Source organism: Cnephaeus nilssonii, assembly GCF_951640355.1.
Source record: "Cnephaeus nilssonii genome assembly, chromosome: 8".
NCBI classification, from domain to species: domain Eukaryota; kingdom Metazoa; phylum Chordata; class Mammalia; order Chiroptera; family Vespertilionidae; genus Cnephaeus; species Cnephaeus nilssonii.
In genome coordinates this window covers 16717751-16738899 of record NC_137079.1, presented here as the reverse complement: position 1 = coordinate 16738899, position 21149 = coordinate 16717751, and the positions used below count along the sequence as shown (strand labels likewise).

The following is a 21149-nucleotide window of genomic DNA, read 5'->3' as shown; positions in this document are numbered from 1 at the left end:
ACATTTAGCACTTATAAATAAATATGAGTCCTCTATAAATTGATCAACAAGTTTAATAGATAAATATTTCTGGTGAGAAAATAATCATAAACATAAATATTAAACAGCTACATTTTCTTTTCCTTTTTAAATAAAAGCTTTGAAAGATTTTTCAGTAAACACAATGGGGAAACAAAACATCACATTAAGTCACCAACATGACTATTTAATGTTATTGAGAATGGAAGCAACATTGTAACTAAGTCAAACTAAAACTCCTCAGATTCTATTAATATTTTACTGGACAAATGCTAAAAATAAAAGAATTTTTTAGAAATCAATAATTTTTGTTTTTTAGGTGAAATATTCCATATTCTACAGACCAGGGGAAGTTGAATATCACATGTAACTAAGTGGAATAACTTTCTTCTCAACACTACTCATCCTTCTTCTACTTTCCAAGTTAAAAAGAATTATTATAGAAAAGTAACATGTTTTAAACACCTAAATTTCTCATAGAACTGACTCAAAGAGTTAATTCTCTAACTCATCACTCCATTTCTGAAGTTATTTACCACATTTTGACATTATTATCAGAATGTATTAACTACTAGGAGATTAGGCAATAAGACACTAGGAAACATGATGCTTTCCTGAAAAACTGGCTCAGGATGAGCTGAAATGTCCTAAGTTTCCAGAATGGGAATAATAGGAGCACTAATTAAAAAGAAGAAAAAAACAAAAATGTAGGCATGACTTTCCATGCAAAATAATGCTATTAGGCACCTTGTTTATTCTGTGTCAGAGCGAGGCAGAAGCCATTGGTAGAAAGGGAATCTCTATGGCACCCTTCTACCAGCAGGTTCGGACAAACTGCCTTACTATGGTGCTTTTAAAATCATTGTGACTGAAGAAATGAAAGGTGACTCTAGTCATGAGGCATACTTTCTATGCATATGTGAAAATTAGGCATATTATTTTATAATCATGTTCTGTAACACTACATAAAAATCAAGTTGAAAATATATTTGCTATCTAGGAGGCAAGATCCTTCCTTACTCCATATCATTTTTAGGTAGCATTTCAGCAATATAAAAAAAAATAGTCCTAATAGGGTCCTTACTTACATGGGTTTCAAGAAAGTCTATAGAATAAAAAGACACATCAGAACCATTCACTGGAAACCCTAGGCTCACGATGTGAAGCCATGTGGCAGAGTTCTAATCCATAGTCCTATTCTTATTTTGGCAATATTCCACCACAATGGCTAAGGGAGACAGAATAATACATAGGCAAGTGTAAGTAAGTCAAAGTGAGACAAGCTTACCTAATCTGGAAAAATAGGTTTCAGGAAAAGATAACTAAAAATTCTGATGTACATTACCTCTTCTTCTACTGACTGATATTCCTTATCCTCTGGAGCAAGATCCAGCAAAATAGTTCCCTGATTAACACAGTGAAAAGTCAAATAAGGGTTGGTGCCTGCAGGAAAGAAAAGTTAACATAGTTAACAGGAGTCCACACTATGCAGGTTCTATTTTAGGGAAAACTTTGTCATAAGTAATTGATATTTTGGAAGAAGTCTAAACTATTTGCATTTTGAACCTAGTATGTACAATTATATAAATCAAGTACATCCAAAGACATGTGAAATAATGGAGATATGTTTGGGGATCAATTTTATCTGTTCTTAAAGAGTTCCTTGTACTCACAGCAGTGTTCAACAATTACTTGTCTAACTAAATTTAATCATGAACATTCATGAAGTTATGTTTGATACAAAAGAGAAACACACTGTAATTATAATGTATTCAGGTCTAAAATAAAAGAATTATTATTTTCTAAGAACTCTGTGAGATGGCTTGAAATGGTCACTCATAATAAGTTTAAAATACATTATTATTATTAATTTCATTATCCTTATTCCTTTAATACAGATAAATAAAAAAGACTCAAGATCAAAATCACTAATGTTTAGTTTCATGTCATTCTTGCAATTGTATTAGCTCTGCAGACTCATTGACTAATTCCAGTTATTTCTTTTCTCTCCTCTTGCTTTCCTATAGTGAAAGCACTTCTAACAAATAGAGAAATGATAAACATGGAGGCATACAAAGAACAAAGATAGGAGGCTTGCAACAGCCAAGTGTGATGGCAAAAGACAGAGCTGACAGGTGTAAGGGAGGGAGAAAGGTTCAAGGTGAGGAAAGAGAGGAGGTCAGATTATGAAAAGTCATGTTGTAAATGTCTGACTTTATCCTAAAAGTAACTGGATTCTGTTTAAGGGTTTTAAGCAATGAAATGATATGATCCCAGTCATGTTGGAAGGAATCTTCTGGCAACATTGCAGGGAAGGTACGGAAGGGAGGAGAAGGTGAAGGCCGAAGATAAGCTGGAAGGTGGTTGTGATATTCCAGAAGAGAGATGATGGTGACTTGGATTAGGTCACAGCAGTGGAAAAGGACAGAAGTGTAGATTCTGGAGACATTTAAGATATAAAGTTTGTGAGCGAGGAAAAATTGACTCAATTCCAACTAGAGCAATTAGAGGGAGAGCAAAGCCAGTAGGTGGGATGGGGAAGGCAGTCGAACACATGAGCTTTGGGATCAGACCACCTGAGTTCAGATGCCAGCCCTGACATTTATCTTGTACCACAAATATCTGAAATTAATTTTTTCTGAATAGTTTACCTTGTTGTCCACCTAAGAGTCTTTCTACTCCTTTGATTAGTTTATGGCGGTGTCCATATGCATTGATGCCTATTTCTTTCAACTCTTCATGACCCATATCAGCCAATACATCTAAGGTAATCTGAAAAGTGAAACAAAATTAATTGATAAATCTTTAATAGTTCCTCAGATGATGAAAATTCTTCCATTTGTCTTCAATGCTATCTATGTATCTATTCAAATTAAGAAAATTCTTTTGTTTCCATTGTAAGCATGAACTTAAAATTTTCTTAAAGTTTTCTTGATAATTTTATCAGCTTTCTGCTCACTTTAAATACTCCTTAATTGCTTTTAGTCAATGGAGAATTAAAATGGGACAAACAATGCTACAGAAATAAAAGATGATCATTTCTATATTTCCTTTTCATTTTAAAAACTATTACCTTTTGCTTGCTTCAAGATACAAGAGGGAACAAACAGTAGGCCTGAAAATGGGTAGCCAATGTGAATGGTAGGGAAATGGAGAGGTGTTTAGCACAATGAACAGAATGTGGCAAAAAGGAGTAAGCATATTAGGTAATTAGGACTTATATAAAAGTAAGGAGGAATTCCCAGAGCTAAGAAATATTCAAGCACAAAAAGGCTGCCTTACAAAGTAGTGAAATTTATATCATAAATATTTAGATTATAGATCATTTTATATAGAAGCTATGTAAAGAATTCCAATTTGAAGATGAGAGTTGATGGATTTTAAGTTCTCTTATAAATTCTCAGATTTAACAATTCCTGAAGCCTAACATACATTCTATTTTTGTATAAGACAGTTATTGTTAATTTTTGGTTATTAATCCTTATAAATGCAGACGATTCAAAATTACCTAATTCTTTGGTTGACTAAAAGTAACTGTGACGGACTCTACCGCCATCGAGTGGCAGTGTTCTGAATGTACAGGGTGAAATCATGGCTGACCACATTTCTTGAGGACTGAACATGCAATTTTCCAGCTAAGAAGAAACTGGTTCTGTGACCATCCAAATACTACTTCACAAGATTAGCCTTTGATTTTGTCTTTCCTTGGAAAACTGAGAAATCTTTTTACAGATACTCCTTTTTGAACTCAAATGAGATACTTTTTATCTATCCATAGCTTCTCTACCTTTACAACTTGTACATAACATTTAAAAGACTGACAAATTAGGCCTGGAGCTCTTCTGATATTTATTGTTAGAATGAAATATTATATAATGAGTCTGATCTTCTCAGTACAACAAGCATTCATCACTCAGTCTTTGGAAATGATTTGCTATATTGCTCCTAAATGGCCATTTAAAAAATAATTGCTCCACTGCACAAAATGGGCAATTCACTTCCAATCACCCAAAGGAAGTTTTCAGCAGCCTTTAAAAAGCAACAGTTCTAAAATATACATCTTTGAGACAAACAGTTCATTATATAGTAGGAACCTTTATATGTTTAACTAGATGGGATTTTAACATAATTTGGAACTATGCCCAAGGTTTTCATTATTGACATCCCACTGTTTTCCTTCTAAATATTCTAAACTTCAGTTCAAATAAGGATCGATGTAAAAACAGGATTTAATATCTATGTGCTAGCTTTAATTCATACAATGCTTAAGCTTTTCTGAATTAACACGTATAGTACATATCTGGAAGAAGCAGAAACCAGGTCAGCAAATTATAGTATTTGTCCATTATATAGCTCCAATCATAAAATAATTACCTCATTTATTCCTCACAATAACCCATCAATAATGAGATGAATAAGTGCCAACAATTTTTGGAAAGAAAATAATGATTTTTAAAAAATTCTTTTGAGGTGGTTTCATGGTCTAAGTTTTGACATGTAATCAAACATATTAAACCAAACTGCTTATATAGAAGTGACAAATAACAATGAAAGACTCCCATAATCTGTTAGACTATTTTGGGGAGAGATATAAAATACTGGATTTCTCCTGGCTTCTTTAGAAATTTGTGGGTATAAAAACAGCAGTTTAGAAGCAAAAAAATAAAAATTAAAATTTAAAAAGGAGTGAAAAATAACTCTTAATATTAAAAGACTCAAGAGAGCTTACCTGTTCTGTTTCAAAGATGTCCCGAAGGTGTTCAAGACCAAGGCTTTTTAGAAATTGGCTGATATTCATGTCAAGACCCGCAACTAAAACAGACAGAAAGTTTTGGAAAAAAGTTTATCAATCTAAAGGAAGTTCCAGTATTTTTTAAAGCCACGGCTCTCTGACACTGGTGGCTGTGCAGATGACTTTACATAGCATAAAATAATCCTAAATTTCATTCAGATACTTCAAGTTATTTCTGAATTTGGTTGAGAAGTAAAAGCAGTTTATCTTTATCTAATCAGTAGAATTTATATTAATTTTAATATTATAGTGCATAACATAATGCTTTTAGTGTAATATTCAACTGTAGATATAAAATTCTAAATTTATCAGCTACCATTTTAGTTTTCATTCCTTAAAAAATCTGTTTTTCCTGATATATTTCAGTAATAAGACTCAGTAATACTATGGTTGGAAATTGATGTACTGAGATATACACAAGTAAGAACAATGTAGATGCTAAAACATTCATTCTATGAAGACATATTTCTCATAAGCTGCTGTATATATGAAAACCTACAGAGAGTTAAGATATCTGTAAGTGAGGTGTTCAATGATTACCAATAGAAAAAAAGGGAATCTGTTAAATAAAACAAATAAAAGACAAGAACCAAATAAGTATTCCCAGGGCATACTCACCTTCTCCTTCCTTCCTTTCTGTGCCCGCTGCACCATCCCCTGTGTTGGACGCCCCTCCTACTGCCAATTCTGCTAAAGGGACAGTGAGGTTATCTATGCTGCTGGCAGCGGACAGGCAGGAGGGCGTGGATGCTGGTGAGATGAGAGAGGCACTCACTACGGTAGCCTGAGGTTTAAAACAGGTAGGTAAGGCCTCTGGGGGCATGGCATCTATCAGCAAAGCTCTGATATCGTCAGCCTAAAAGTGATACAAAAAAACACAAAAATACCACATTTTAAAGTGGTAAGCTTTTCACTAAAGACCAAGTACATGGTGAATTTTTTCTCCAGTAAATGCCTCATTATCTCCTATTTGTTTTTAGTCATTTCTTCCTCTTCCCTTCCCTCATTCACAGCTCCGAAGACTATAGTAGTTTCAGTAGGTAGAACTGGAGAAACTATTAATTAAAGAAGTATTTCATTTTTTGAGCACTGAATGTACAGTTTGAAGACTATAGTTAAGAACACTATTATATACTTGAAATTTGCTGAGAGTAGAGTAAGTGTTCTGGCCAGACTACAAAAAAAAAGAGTTAACTATGCGAAAAAAAATCTACGAATGTGAACTATGTTGACTCCTGAAAACACTTTTAACATTAAGTGAAAAGTGTACACACAATTGTTCAGATTACATGTGTATTTAAAGGATATGCAAGTTAATAAAGATGTGAAGAGTTAAAAATATTTCATCTTTCATTTAAAAAAGCACATTTTAGAGTGTTGATTTTAAATCTTTGCTTTAGAATTAGTTTCCATATTTATTTACTGAATTTTGTTTATACGTAAGCAACTACAATAGTTTTTGTTCAGCTATTTAGTGCACACGATTTAATGTACAATTAAAATCTGCTGAAATTTTGGAGGAACAACACTTTAATTTGGCTAGCTATTCATGAACTTTATAGTTTGTTTGCCATAACTGGTGTCAGAGGATGTGCCAGACAGCTCCCAAAGACAGCCAGCCATTCATCCCTCCTCTGTGTGCTGTCTGTTTCCCTTCTCTAGAATCTGGCTTGCCCATCAATTGCTGTGACCAATAGAATGCAGAGGAAGTGATGGTCTGAGGCTCTGAGCCAGGATTTAAAGGGACTGACAGCTTCTACTTTTCCTTCCTTAGAAGCCATCCTCCATGCTATAAAGAAGTTTGGGCTAGACTTCTGAGTGATGCATACCACGCAGAGAGGCCCTGTAGGATGAAAGGCCATCCTGGACACTGCAGCTTCAGCTGAGGTCCAGGTAAGGTAAGTGCACAGACAGCAGAACTACCTCGCTGAACCCAGTCAACCCACAGAATCACTGTATTAAGCCACTCACTCAATTTTGGTTAAGCTACTAAGTGTTTTAAAATCATTTGTTACTTAGCAATAGATACATGAAACAGAATGTGGCTTGGAAATGTATTTCTGGCTTAAAAATATGGTTAGTTATTGTGACCATTATTAACTCCCTGATTTTCAGAAAGTTCAGGAAGATAATGCGTGTTTTAACTTTGTAGTTAAATAATATTTAACCACAAAAACTTAATTCTTAGTTTTAAAAATGTTTCTATAGTATATCAGTTTATTTTTTCATCTTCAGAAGAAAAATATATTGCCCAGAAGTAAATTTTTTTAACTATCCCAAAGCCTCAGGTAAATTATCATGAATAACAGTTGCTCTAGAGCAGTGGTCAGCAAACTCATTAGTCAACAGAGCCCAGTATCAACAGTACAACGATTGAAATTTCTTTTGAGAGCCAAATTTTTTAAACTTAAACTTCTTCTAACGCCACTTCTTCAAAATAGACTCGCCCAGGCCGTGGTATTTTGTGGAAGAGCCACACTCAAGCGGCCAAAGAGCCGCATGTGGCTCTCGAGCCGCAGTTTGCCGACCATTGCTCTAGAGTAATACACCTAATGTAAAAGGCATAAGATACTTTTGTGAGTGTAATTCTTTGAGAATACACTCAAAATATGTATTTTTCTATGATTCATCTTTTCCCTCCAAGATAAACATGGCAAAAAGAATTACATTAGCTTACACTACTTAGTTTTTCTTAACAGAGTTTTAAAGTACTGTATTTTCTGGCGTATAAGACCCCCGACTTTTGAGAAGATTTTCCTGGGTTAAAAGGTCGTCTTATACACCGGAAATACGGGTATATTAAAAAAAAAGCAAATTAAAAAAATTTCAGAAGGAAGGAAGTCTGTTCTTATTCTAAGTGAAATATGCATTTCAATACAAAGGCCCTGCTAGGCCCTGCAATGTAATGTCATCTCTGAAAGTATAAAAAGCAAGTGTGAGGATTTTGAAATGAGGACTTACTGTTGCCAGATCTAAGGGTGTCTGACCTTCTTGGTTCTTCATAGTTGGATCTGCTCCATGCGCTAGGAGGAGGGCACATAACTGGGTCCTTCCTTTTTGGGCTGCTTCATGAAGAGGAGTAAAAGCCCACTTATCTGTTGCATTTACACATGTGTTGTATTTTATCAATAATGCTGCTATGTCCACATGCTGAAGAAAAGAAAAAGATGTGAAGAGTTAAGAAGGATTACCTGGTAAAGCGCCATCACATACACTTCCTTTTTTCACATTTCATTCCCTCTAGATCTCTATGAAGACGTTTATTTTATAAAAGGAGTATTTACCCTACCCCCCTCCCTGTATTCTGGACTACATCCTTCCTTGCCTTCTCCAGGATATCAGTTCCACAATTATTATTTTATCCTGTAGTCCTAATTCTTCATGGGAAAATTTAACAAATTTATTTAGCTTTCTAACATATTCAGGCCTATCTTAAAAACAAACATTTCTCTTCTGACCCATTACTAGTGTAATCTGGTCTATTTGTTAAAATACTCATCTCAAAGCTTCTTAGCCTTTGGGAAAGTAACACAACACAACAAAACCATATTTTACAAAACCTAGTCTGTCATATCCAAAATAACATGAAGGGTGGGAGGTGAAGAAAATGTCAGCAGCAGACAAATTAACTAATAACCTGGGCATGAGATGATGAGATCCTGAACTGTGGACTGTGCTGGTTGGAGAAGGAAAAAGAAGAGCTAAATCTGAGAAATTTTGAAGGGGAAAAAATATTGGCTTTTAGAAAGACAAATTAACTACAGAGGAAGGAAAGAAGAAAAGTCCTTTGTAGGAAAAGTTTAAGTAGGAATCTATAATAATAAAAGAGTAATTTGCTAATTAGACCGGACAGCCCAACGACCTTCCGGGAGTCCTTCCGGATGACCTTCTGGACGAAGACGCGGCTGCGAGGGCTGAGCCCCTTGCACAAATTTCGTGCATCAGGCCTCTAGTGAAACTGTAAGAATAGTAAGGTTCACTTGGCATGTCAAAGTTTTTGAGGTAAAATATCAAAGCCATGATGTTCTGTAAATGGTCAGACACAAAAGGTTGGAGCACAGATAAGAAGGCATCAGTTATTCATTCACTTACCCACTCCCCCATCAACCAAACATTTATTGAACACCTACTAAGTGCTCGGCACTGGAGGTAGGAATTCCAGGGGAATGACAAATTGGAATATTGAGTTGAAAGCTATAGCTACATGAGCTCATTAAGAAAAGGAAACAGAAAGATAATCACAAGGGGGATAAAGCCTTAAGAACAACAATATTTTGGGAAAGGAGAGTGGAAAACAAAAGGGACAATAAGAACAGTAGAACTGAAAAGAGGCAGGACTATGAAAAACAATGTAGGGGAAAGTTTCAGGAGAGTAGGCTCTCTCAAATAATACCAAAGGTTTCAGCTTCTTTAGAAAGTCCTTATAAAACAAGCTTAAGACAATGGATTATGCAAAGGTGATACTGATGCAATGATTAGGCTTTTGACAATATTAAAAATTAACTTTATTCTTATATACACATTTAAGGACGCGAGCTTGGTTACCACTAAAGTACTTCTGAAACCCTTTGCAACACCAATATTCTATAATCTTTGTGCAACTGGCACATTGGTGTTCTTTATGGATACATTTCCTGGAATAACTTGATTACTTTAAAAATATATATATGTTTTTATTGATTTTTAGAGAGAGAGGAAGGAAGAGGGATATATAGAGAGAAACATTGATGAGAGAGAACATCATCAATTAGCTGCCTCCTGCACACCCCTCACTGGGGCCTGAGCCCACAACCTGGGCATGTGCCTTGACGGGGAATTGAACTGGTAACCTCTTGTTTCCTGGGTTGACGCTCAACTGCTAGCCACAACATCCAGGCTAACTTGATTACTTTTGATAATTAACTCAGAAGAACATTATCTGTTGAGAATAAATTTCTAACTCATGCTATTGCTCAACTTCAATATATTGAGTTATCTGAACTGAATTTCATGAGAATGGGAAGAGATGGTGAAGGGGAAGACAAATATCCCAAGATGGGATTTAGGGCATGTTTTTTCCTAAAGACAATTTTGGCTCTCTTAAAGATACCCATTTCAAAAAGAAAAGGCATTTTCGTTTTTTCCTGAGGTACCATTAAAGCTTTAAAAAAAAAAATATTATATATACACACACACACACCATATTTTCTGGCATATAAGACGACTTTTTAACCCAGGAAAATCTTTTATACTCCCAGTCGTCTTATACGCCAGAAAATACGGTAATACAAATACTTATTGATTTTAAGAAAGGTAATTTGAGAAAACAAAGAGGAGGAAACTTATTAGAAAATACAAATCAGACAATTTCTAATAAAGCTCCCATATTTACTTTGACAATATAAAGATCCCCCCCCCCCCCAAAAAAAAAAGCATAATCAGGGGAGAATTACTGAGAATAGGATGTTTTGTGATATTTTCGGGATTTTGAATGATATCATCATTATAAAGCTAATCTTAACACAAAGATAAAAATAGGCACCATCTATAGTTCTATGTCAAAATCACTTAAAACAGAACAAAACCTAGTCATTTATCTCCCTTATTAGAAGGATACATGTTAGTTATTTTGTTTAGTTAACCCAAAAGCATGGGATAATTTCAAGCTTCTTTACAGTAAGGTTACAACTTAAATTGTATTTCTGATATTAATTTTACTTTACTCCCATGATTATTGAAAGAATAATACAATTTGGTAGACTAATTTTCACAGGCTTCCAAAATTAGGTAGTCCAAGGAAAATTATGTGTATGTGTATAAAATGCATTACATATATGGTGTGTATTATTAAATTTCCTTTAAATTTATAGTTTATGCTTGGGAAAACCAGTTACAAGTTTTTAAAATTTGCTGACAAACGTCTGAAAGAGTGATAAATAAAAATTTTACTACCTACGTACACTAAAAACACAATATTAAGTTTTTTAAATATCTACACCACTGAGGCAAAAATAGAAACTGAAATTTAAGGCTGACCAATGCTATAAATAAGCTACAGGTCACTTCTATACAACAGATAAGAACAAAGTACTGAACTGGCAGGCCTAGAAAAGGAACTGAACTCCTAGAATGTTTCTAGGAGAAACAGTCCATTTAATATGGTTTCAGAATCCAGCTTTAAAATGTTTTAAATGACAAATACAATGAAAAAAGGGCCCTAATTTAACTTAAGAAAGGTGGGAAGCAGGGAGAAGAGAAACATGCTTGGTTTTTTCAGGGGGCATGAGGGGATCAGGATATTCTCATTCTGAAGGGCAAGGAAGAAGAGAGTAAGAGAATAGGGAAATCACGGTGACTAGTTTTTATTTATAGTTTGTCAGGCGTTGGCAAACCTGGAAACTGTCCTCATCAGTAGTGATCCCAACTGTGAGAACCCCTGGTACACACAATCTGGCATCTGTGAGTTTTATGACCCAATATGGACTAAGTGGATGAGCAGACACGCACAGCAGCGTTCATGCTCTTCCCGTGTGATTCACTGGGCCTGAAGTGGCCCATAGTGACTCCAGGCAGTCAGTTCCAACATATGGCACCAAGGCAGCCAATACATTCCTCTTCCTCTTTTGGCTGATGATTAGTTACAGTGCTTTGAGAGCATGGCTGGACTTTCACTGTGGGCTTTTAGCTAGTCAATTCAAATTCTACGAAACTATATATACCAATAGCTCAACCATTTACTTGGTTATTTTAAAAATGTGGATGATAAACATAAGCAACCACAATTTCCATACCTACAAAGGATTCCTGGTTTTTATAATTTCTAAAATCTACTTGTGGTAGAGTATTATTTGTATCAATAAGTATTAACTGAGCAGCCATTATACACCTATGATCTTCTATAATAATAAAAACGTAATATGCTAATTAGACCGGACATCCTTCATTCCGGACAAAGCCGCAATGGGCCGCAATGGGCGGGGGCTGGGATCAAGGCCCTTGCACAAATTTCGTGCATTGGGCCTCTAGTTGTACTATAAAAAGTGTGGTCCTTGGCCAAAAAGAGAGTTGAGCTTAATTGGGAAGGCTAGAAACATTCTGAATAGAAAATTATAATTGTGCTAAATTATCTACTTATTTCATACATAGTATACATTTAACAAAACAGTAAATGTCAGTAAAGTTTTCTAGACTTGAACTTTAGCATGCTCACCCCATAGGATGCTGCATTATGAAGAGGAATTAAGCCACCTTTGTCTTGGGCATTAACATCTGCTCCATGCTCTAGAAGATATTCTGCTACTTCCAGGTTATTGTAGCCGGCTATTAGAGTAAAAAAAGGCAAACATGTCAGTTTAAAGGAAAAAAAATGCATATAAATAATAAGGATCGGAAAAATGTTAAAAGTTGTAATACTTTTTGCTTTAAAAGCTAATACTATTATTACATAATTAAGAGACTTTACAGTAAAAAATTATATAAAATTATGCCAATCAAAAGCATTTACTAAGTAGTACTCTTTATGCTCAACATTCCTTTCATCTCCCAGTAATCTGTATTAGGTACCGAAGAAGGGACAAGGAGGCTTAGGCATGCTCATAATGCTTACCTGCCAGGTGCAGAGGGGTTGAGTTTCTACCCTGGGTGTCTCTGCAGTTGATATTCTCTGGGGTGCAGAGTTTTTGCACTCTTGCCAGGCAGCCCTTCTTGGCAGCATCCAACAAGGCAGCATCTCCTCTCAGTAAGTCCTGAATATCTGTGTCTCCTTCTTTAACCAAATCTAAAGGTGTATTTCCATCTCTGTTCTTCTTAGTTGGATCTGCTCCATGCTACAAAGAAAAAAAATGGGTTTGTACTTTCTGTAGTATCTTTCTTCAGGTTTGTTTATTTATTTAACTTCACCTTCACTCATCCAAGGAAAGTTATCTATTCTTCATGCATTTTTAACAACAGAGGAAGTATCCTGTTTTATTTTTCAAATTCCCTACTTAGCAGTATACTGGATCAACTTTCTAACTAAGACTCAACCAAAGCCCTAAGTCTAAGGATGGTGAAATGGCGAAATACTAAGTATCTTTTACTTTTCATTCAATATACTTTCACAGACTCCAAACTGTCTTTAGAAACACCATTTTCTTTTAAGAATAGTCTGGATGTTAGTTTTGATCAGATTTCAATTACATAAAGATATTCAGTGAATATCATGAAAAAGAAGTAAAAAGAGGAAGACACACAGGTAGAAAAAGTACTTAATTCTAAATGCAGAAGGAAGTTTGGTAATTTTAAAATATTTTTATTGTAAGCCTTAACACCTATCATGAAATTAGGTATAAATGTATTAACAATTAATTTGCTCTTAAGAGTTTAATCATATATACTATGAAATAAAGTAAATAAAAGTCAAGAATCTTTATTATGACAGTCTGCTACTGGCCCATTGGAGAAATTTGAAAGATACAAGATAGACAATGAATTCACAGTGACTTACTAACAAGTGATAATAGAAATGCGCATCAAATACAGTGTTATTCTCAATACTCATAATAATATATTTGATGCCATAAGAATGGTGGAAGAAGAATTTTATTTATATTTAACACAGGACAAGTTTTTCTCTAGTTAAATAAAAAAGAGAGAGAGAGGGAGAGAGAGAGAGAGAGAGAGAGAGAGAGAGAGAGAGAGAGAGAGAAAACTACATGTCTGGTCATTTTTCACATCCTTTAAAAAGAACACAAAATTGTTTAGTTTCACATAATTACTAGTTCTACTATTTCATGTATATATCAAAAACTTCTATAAATAAATTTGTTTAGATTATCTTACATTTTAATTAAAATCTGATTTTAAAATATAAAGTTTTTATAAGATATATAGTTAAATAATCCTACATAATAAAATGGTAATATGTAAATTACCATCACTCCGCTACGCCCACGATTGGGCCAGCAGGAGGCGCAGGGGGCGGGACTCAGGGTGGCCGGGGTAGCTGATTGGGCCAGAAGGACGCTGAGCTCGCGGCGCCTCTGGCGCCGCGAGCTCAGCGTCTGTACCATGGCTGCCGGAGGCTTTCGGAAGGCCTGGGGCGCCTGCGGACAGCCAGCCGGACAGGTCCCCCGCGATCAAAGGCCAAAGCGGGGGACCTGGCCGCCTGTCTGCTCCGGCGCAAGGCCTTTCGAAAGCCTCCGCGGCGCCGGAGGCTTTCGGAAGGCCTGGGGCGCCTGCGGACAGCCAGCCGGACAGGTCCCCCGCGATCAAAGGCCAAAGCGGGGGACCTGGCCGCCTGTCTGCTCCGGCGCAAGGCCTTTCGAAAGCCTCCGCAGCGCCGGAGGCTTTCGGAAGGCCTGGGGCACCGGCGGACAGCCCGCTGGTGCACCAGGTGCATGATTAAATCATGCACTGGGCCTCTAGTGTTTAATAATGAGGAATGAGTTTGTTAACAATAATAAAATAGCCAGTAAAAAAAATCAAACTTGATAAAAAAACTTGTTTTTCCTTGTACAAATGTTTTCTGATATTAATACTATAAGACTTAGATAAGCAATGCAAACTAATTCAACTCTTTCCAAAACCTACCTTGATGAGCTGTAATTATCTGAACTTAATCACATCAGTTCGAAGGCACTTCAGACACTACTCAAAGCTATGCAAGTATCGTGATACCACACTTAAACATCCCCCAAAAAGGAAAGTGGAAGCGTCTCTATAGCACTTATTGTACATAACAGAATTTACCTTGGTGTAATTTTATATACTAACCAAAAATAAATATAATTACTATATACTTTATAATTTTTAAAATTACATACTTTTAAAAGGAGCTTGCAGATTTCATATTTTCCTTTAGCTGCTGCTTCATGTAGAGGGGTAAATTTCCATAAGTCCGCCACATTGACAGAAGCCCCATGCCTTACTAAAAGCTCAGCTACCTCATAGTGTCCATATGAACAAGCATTATGAAGGGGCACCAGGCCACTAAACAGAAGAAAATTATTTTTAAGACATATGATAAACCTTTTGAGTTAAAATGATACTTATGAAAATAATAATGAAATTCTTCTATGGCATTGACCATAACTAAAGACTCACTTAGAAAATTCTACTCTGGTCTTGAAGATATAGTCATCCATTTCCAAGTGAGGATTAATAATTTTTAAAATGTCCCTTTCAATATAAAGACTTTCCATAGTTTCTTGGTGAAGGATATAAATTCAGCAATCCTTATCCTTGAAATACACATTCACACACAGAAAAAGGTTCCATCACAATACTTTCTTTTTATTTTATTGATTTAGAGAAAGAGAGGGAGGGAGAGGCTGATTCTTGTATGTGCCCTGACTGGGGATGGAACTGGGAACCTTGGGTATTGGGATGATGCTCTAACCAACTGAGCTAACTTCCCAGGGCCTCCATAACAATACTTTTAATTTAGGTTTCATCCTGGCAATATAAAGCAACACTACAAAGTGCTTTTAGGAATAACTACTCAATAATTAAGTTTATCATCTCTCGAATTTTCTCCCATTTGGGTTTTCCTAACGATAACTGCAATCTTAGAAAATGCACAATGCAATTTAGGTTATTTATTTAGGCAAATTCTACCTTTAGGTTGTGGTTTTTATTTTTTGTTTTCTGTGCAACGGTTTAAATATTTAGGTGCCAAGCAATGAAAACTCAAAATCTAAGTGACAGAAACTTAAGTATTTGTTAAAGAAAATAATGGTGTGAACCATAAACTCCAGTCAGATGAGAGAATCTAGCTGCCTCATTATGAGCAAACTATTCTGAGATGACTCTAAGTTCTGATGAGAAGGCAGCTGATAGTCTAAAGGGGCCAAAAATGTTCCCATAAAAAAAGGTGCATCAAAAGGGTAAGTTTAAGTTGCATTTAAGACGTGGAACAAACTAGGTACAAGTGCCTTTTTATTTAGAGATCATGCTTTTTTTTTTTTTTTTTTTTTTTTTAATGTTTTGAGATCAAAATTCTAATTGCTAAAGTGGGCAATATTAACAAACTAGAGGCCCGGTGCACGAAATTTGTGCACAGGGGTGTGTGTTCCTCAGCCCAGCCTGAACCCTCTCCAATCTGGGACCCCTCGAGGGATGTCCGACTGCCCGTCCTGATAGGGACCCGTCCTGGTAGGATCGGGCCTAAACCGGCAGTTGGAAATCCCTCTCACAATCCAGGACTGCTAGCTTCCAACTGCTCGCCTGCCTGCCTTCCTTGATTGCCCCTAACCACTTCTGCCTGCCAGCCTGATCACCCCTTAACCACTCCCCTGCCAGCCTGATTGATGCCTAACTGCTCCCCTGCCAGCCTCTTTGCCCCTAACTGCCCTCTCCTGCAGGCCTGGTCACCCCTAACTGCCCTCCCCTGCAGGCCTGGTCCCCCCCAACTGCTCTCCCCTGCAGGCTTGGGTCCCTCCCAACTGCCCTTTCCTGCAGGCCCGGTCGCCCCCAACTTCCCTCCTCTGCCGGCCTGGTCACCCCTAACTGCCCTCCCTTGCAGGCCTGGTCCCTCCCAACTGCCCTCCCCTGCTGGCCATCTTGTGTTGGAGTGATAGTCAATTTGTATATTACTCTTTTATTAGATAGGATGTTGTTCTCCAGTACACTGTAATATTTTGAAAGAGCTAGTGATAGTATTACTGAATACTTACATCTGATGTGTCCCATAACAGTTAATTGAAATCTATGTTGTACGGTTTAATTCTACAGTATTGTATAGAAAGGTGCTTACTTATTTATATTTTGAGATGACGTGAAATTAACTCAGAAGAAGCTCATTTCAATTAAAACTTCCTCTTGCATTTCTAAATAGCTTTCATGGTTGCTTTAAAAACTCTGTCTAGCCCTAGCTGGTTTGGCTCAGTGGATAGAGTGTCAGCCTGTGGACTGTAAGGTCCCAGGTTCTATTCCGGTCAAGGGCACATGCCAGGGGTGGTGGGATCAATCCCCAGTGGGGGGCATGCAGGAGTCAGCCGATCAATGATTCTCTCTCATCACTGATGTTTCTATCTCTCTCTCTCCCTCTCTAAAATCAATAAAAATATATTTAAAAAACACACACAACTCTGTCTAGATAAACAGAAATAATTTAGTAAAACTAATATAAAAATATAGATGTGAATTAGTAAAAATTAAAATGTTTCTATTTTAATACTGATGACTTTGGGATGGATGGCTTCTTTTGGAAGAGATTATACATTTTTATGGCAAAACAAGGGATAAACAATAAATTATAAACTATATCAACACATTCATACTATATACAGGCATTAAAAGGATGAGATAAACTATTAAATACTGATATGGAAAGATATTCAAGATATACTACTAGATGAAAAAAGCAAATTGTAAAGCTAACTGTCTGGAATGACGTTATTTATGCTAGAAAGAACCACAAACCCCACAACAGCATACACACTAGTACATGCAATTAAAAAATTGGGAGGATTACAACAAAATTTTAATGTTGTAATTAATCTCTAAGAGGTGATTTTTTACTTTCTATACTATACATTTTTATGTTTTAATTTATTTTTTAAACTTTAAAACACATGCATTACTTTTTTTTAAATAAGGGAAAACAATCAAAGACTTCAAAAATATTAAACTACTTTTTTTTAAGTCTCAAAGGAATGAATCCCAAACAGCTGGATTCTAACACATACCCTTTGTCTTTGGCATGGACGTCGGCACCGTGGTGTAGAAGGTACTCCACAACAGACACACGATTATAGCCTGCCGCAAAATGTAAGGGTGTAGAATGCCGGCCCTCTAAATCTCGGCAATTCACATTTTGAGGGCTGCAAAGTTGCTTTTATAGCACATACACACAGACAAACATAAGAAGAACATTAACATTTAGTCACGGACTTTGCTCCAAAATACTACAGGTATCTGGATAACTTGTAATTTTCTAATAAATATTATTTCCAAAGATTAGGTAATACAAGTGATGTTTAAAAATCAGTACTATGTCTAGAAATATCCTTACTATTTACAGAGCAATTGACTCACACAATTCTAATAAAAAGGAAAAACCCTTAATAAAGCAAGCATTTGCAAGGCAACTGATGCCTTACTTTTTCATCTTTATAAGGCTTTTGCTCCCCAAGACTGCTTGTCACAGCATTTTTGCATGCTCTTAGCCATTCTTCTCTCAAATAAGAGCAACCCCACTTGACTGCAGAGTTACCCAGAGTTCTTGTCTCCTCTGATGGGGCGAGAAAAAAGGCTCTGGAAAAACTGTATTAATTCTCCTTGGGCCACACACTTGGCCCTTTGATCCAATATAGAGTTTGCTTATTAATAAGTGACAAAGTTTAGTTTGAAAAAAATAATCTGGTATGACTACCAATGACAATATTGCAATTGGCCTTTCTTAAAAAACAAAAACAAAAATATAATAACCAACAAAGCCATGCAGTCCAGAGTGCTTTACTTGATCTTTGGGAGATGTTGGTCTAACTCTACAAGTCAAACTGATTCTAATCATATTCTAATTTTTGGTTGTACTTCAACCTCTTTCAGCTATGCCCTCCAAATCTCTCCTCTATCTCCTTTTCTCCTTTTGGATGTTACCATTTCAGTACCAACTCCACTCTCCTTGATTACAAGCAGTAGAAGCAAAGTAAGGGCTGACAGGCTGCATCACCAGTGGTGACAGATGAATTACAATGATACTGGAACAATCATTTATAATTTGTAAAAAATGTCATATTCTTTCAGTAAATTGCTAACTGTGAAGTTGATCATTATCTCCATTTTATAAATAAACCAAGGCTCAGTGAGGTTAAGTGAAATCCTTTTTCATGGAGTTGGCAAGGAGTAGTAAAGACTCAGACCCTGTTTTCCTGATTATTAATCTCCTGATCTTTTTGGTGCATGGCTGGCTAAAAATGAAGAACCTGTTTCTATTGATATACTCAGTAGGGGCTTTCACACTGGTAGGGTGAAAACAGGACTTTTCAGACGGTACAATTTTTACATGACAGAAACAAGCCTGAGCAGTATTAGGGAGAGCCTACAATCGCATCAACTCTGTGGGAAAGTACGACTCTAACTTCTGAAGAACATTATCATCTGGCCAGGTCAAACATCTTATCTTTTCATGACAAGTGAGTCTGTGGCTACATTAACACATAAATTAGAGAATAAAAAAATACAATTAAATAGAAACGAATAAATTAATACATAAACTAAAAAGAAAGGCTGCAAAAATTGCTAGTAAACACTAGTGGTGTCTTACATGACTGAAGCACTTACTCTTCTGGTTCTTATTTTCTAATTTAACTTTTTTTCTCCCCAGAGAATACTGGCAAAATAGGAATGAGGGAGGAAATGAAGAAACACAACTCATTTTACCAGGTTACAAAAATAAAGCCCCATTCTGCTTATTAAATACTTGCTTTTCAATATTTGGAAGTTTTTTATTCTCTAGTCTGTTTTACTTTATTTTTGAATGGCAAAGCAATTTCACATCCTTTCTAGCTGCTTTATATAATGTCAAATACGTTACTCAGCAAATAGCTTTTCTTCTAATATCTAATTTCTAATACTTTCTAAAACCTCTAGGGAAAGAAATTTATGCAGCCTAATTCTCACTTAATTTGTGCTTTTTTCTTCTGCCATTTTGATTCCATTAAAAAAAATATAGTTGGTCCTTTATTGTGAATAGACTGTTTAAGAAACCTGAAAGCTGCAGTATATTGACACACAAAAGGTAAGGAATTTTGTTAATTTATTATATTTAAAAAGTTTTAATTTCATTATAATGGGTACATGTAGCAATTCTAGTGCAGAGATTACCATGCTGTGACACAGAAAAGGAATCCTAATCATTTTTTATATTTAAACATTTTCCTTTATTAGGATACACTTCAAATTACAGAGTATTTTTAAGAAAAAAACAAAACAAAACACACACACACACACACACACACACACACACACACACACACACACACCGTAATTTTAGATCTAAGAGAACTTGAAATTTTCTCTCCAGTGGCTATTTACTATTTTTCTTTAAATAACTTAGATGTTATTATAAGATGAAAGAGATTGAAAGTGACCACGTATTAAAACAAAAATAAAATTTCTAGGCCACAGAGCTTAAAAAGTGTGTACTGTCATTTTCAAATAGTATCCGTCATCAAGAGTGCTAAAATTAGTTTACTAAAAATCACAAAAATAGAGTTGGCTTATTAATAAGTGACAAAGTTTAGTTTGAAAAATATAATCTGGTATGACTGCCAATAAAAATATTGCAATCGTCCTTTCTTAAAAAAACAAAAACAAACCAACAAAACAAAAAACTATATCCCTTTCTGCTATCTTCATCTCTACATGAATGATTGTAGATGGGAAGTATGTATGTTTTTAAAAGTATATTTGATATTAGAATATACTTTTTATTTGAGAAGCATTAAATTTATAACCATTGTTTCTATACCACAAATAAAGATTGATAAAATTTTCTTAGCAAGCAGAGTTACATAAAAAAGAAAACCCATCTTCTGCATATAAATAATTCCTAATGGTTGCAGGATCATTCTTTCTCAGAGCCAATGTGAGAGAGAATCTCTTAGAAAACTTCAAAAAACATTGTTTTAAATATTATTGTACTATTACCTGGGCTTGAACTAGCTTAGAAATTTATGAATGCGGCCAAAAGTAACAATTTGACTAATGTAAGTGAAAATAAAAGAGCTATTACATAACCAAAAGAAAAGTGACTAAAAAGGAGTTTAATGGATATAAGGCACATACTAGGAAATTTTTTGTGGTTACGAGATCTCTCTTGTTTATATACCTATTCTGTTCATCCCTTTCATTGTAGTTTCACTTAGAAGCTTAAAATGAAATGGTTAGCAAAGCTTCAATAGTGCTACCCAATACATTAAAAGCATTAACTTACCTTCACAGTTTCCAAGTCTCCAGCTTTAGATGCCTCTAAGAGTCGATAGTCAACATCAGAAGTACGCATAGGTGTACTTTCTGCATAAAAGGAAAGACTAGTGTTGGCTTTCAAGGAATCACAGAGTAGTTAAAGAGGGTAAATTATTTGGTGAAAACAAAGAGAGAGATTAAGGGATCAGATTCTGAGACCTATCTTTTGCAAACAAGAGATAAGTGGTTTCTTACTTCAATCTATATCCACCTCATCCTAAGCCAAATTTAAATAAATTCTAAGACACATAAATCCGTCTCCAACCCTACTACTCTATTCTTCAAACTTTCTGGTCAATACTTGGCAAAGGGGAATAAAGATACAAAGGACCATGAGATCATGATCATCTTCACAACTGATTGGTCTTACAAAGTGTTGTAGCAAAGCTTTGCCATGGATTTTGTTATG

At 35.6% G+C, this 21149-nt stretch overlaps 1 protein-coding gene across 1 annotated transcript in view; it reads right to left on the bottom strand.

Annotated features, from left to right (window-relative positions):
- The window catches only part of TNKS (tankyrase), a 163907-nt gene that overhangs the window by 16709 nt on the left and 126049 nt on the right, over nucleotides 1–21149 (bottom strand). The window contains exons 13-22 of the mRNA XM_079779169.1: nucleotides 20709–20788; nucleotides 17458–17603; nucleotides 14593–14758; nucleotides 12396–12615; nucleotides 12000–12109; nucleotides 7772–7960; nucleotides 5429–5666; nucleotides 4748–4830; nucleotides 2670–2790; nucleotides 1364–1461 (exon numbers count right to left, since the gene is read on the bottom strand). Coding sequence (XP_079635295.1) covers nucleotides 1364–1461; nucleotides 2670–2790; nucleotides 4748–4830; nucleotides 5429–5666; nucleotides 7772–7960; nucleotides 12000–12109; nucleotides 12396–12615; nucleotides 14593–14758; nucleotides 17458–17603; nucleotides 20709–20788 — 1451 coding nt within the window. The remainder of the gene's footprint in view (nucleotides 1–1363; nucleotides 1462–2669; nucleotides 2791–4747; nucleotides 4831–5428; nucleotides 5667–7771; nucleotides 7961–11999; nucleotides 12110–12395; nucleotides 12616–14592; nucleotides 14759–17457; nucleotides 17604–20708; nucleotides 20789–21149) is intronic.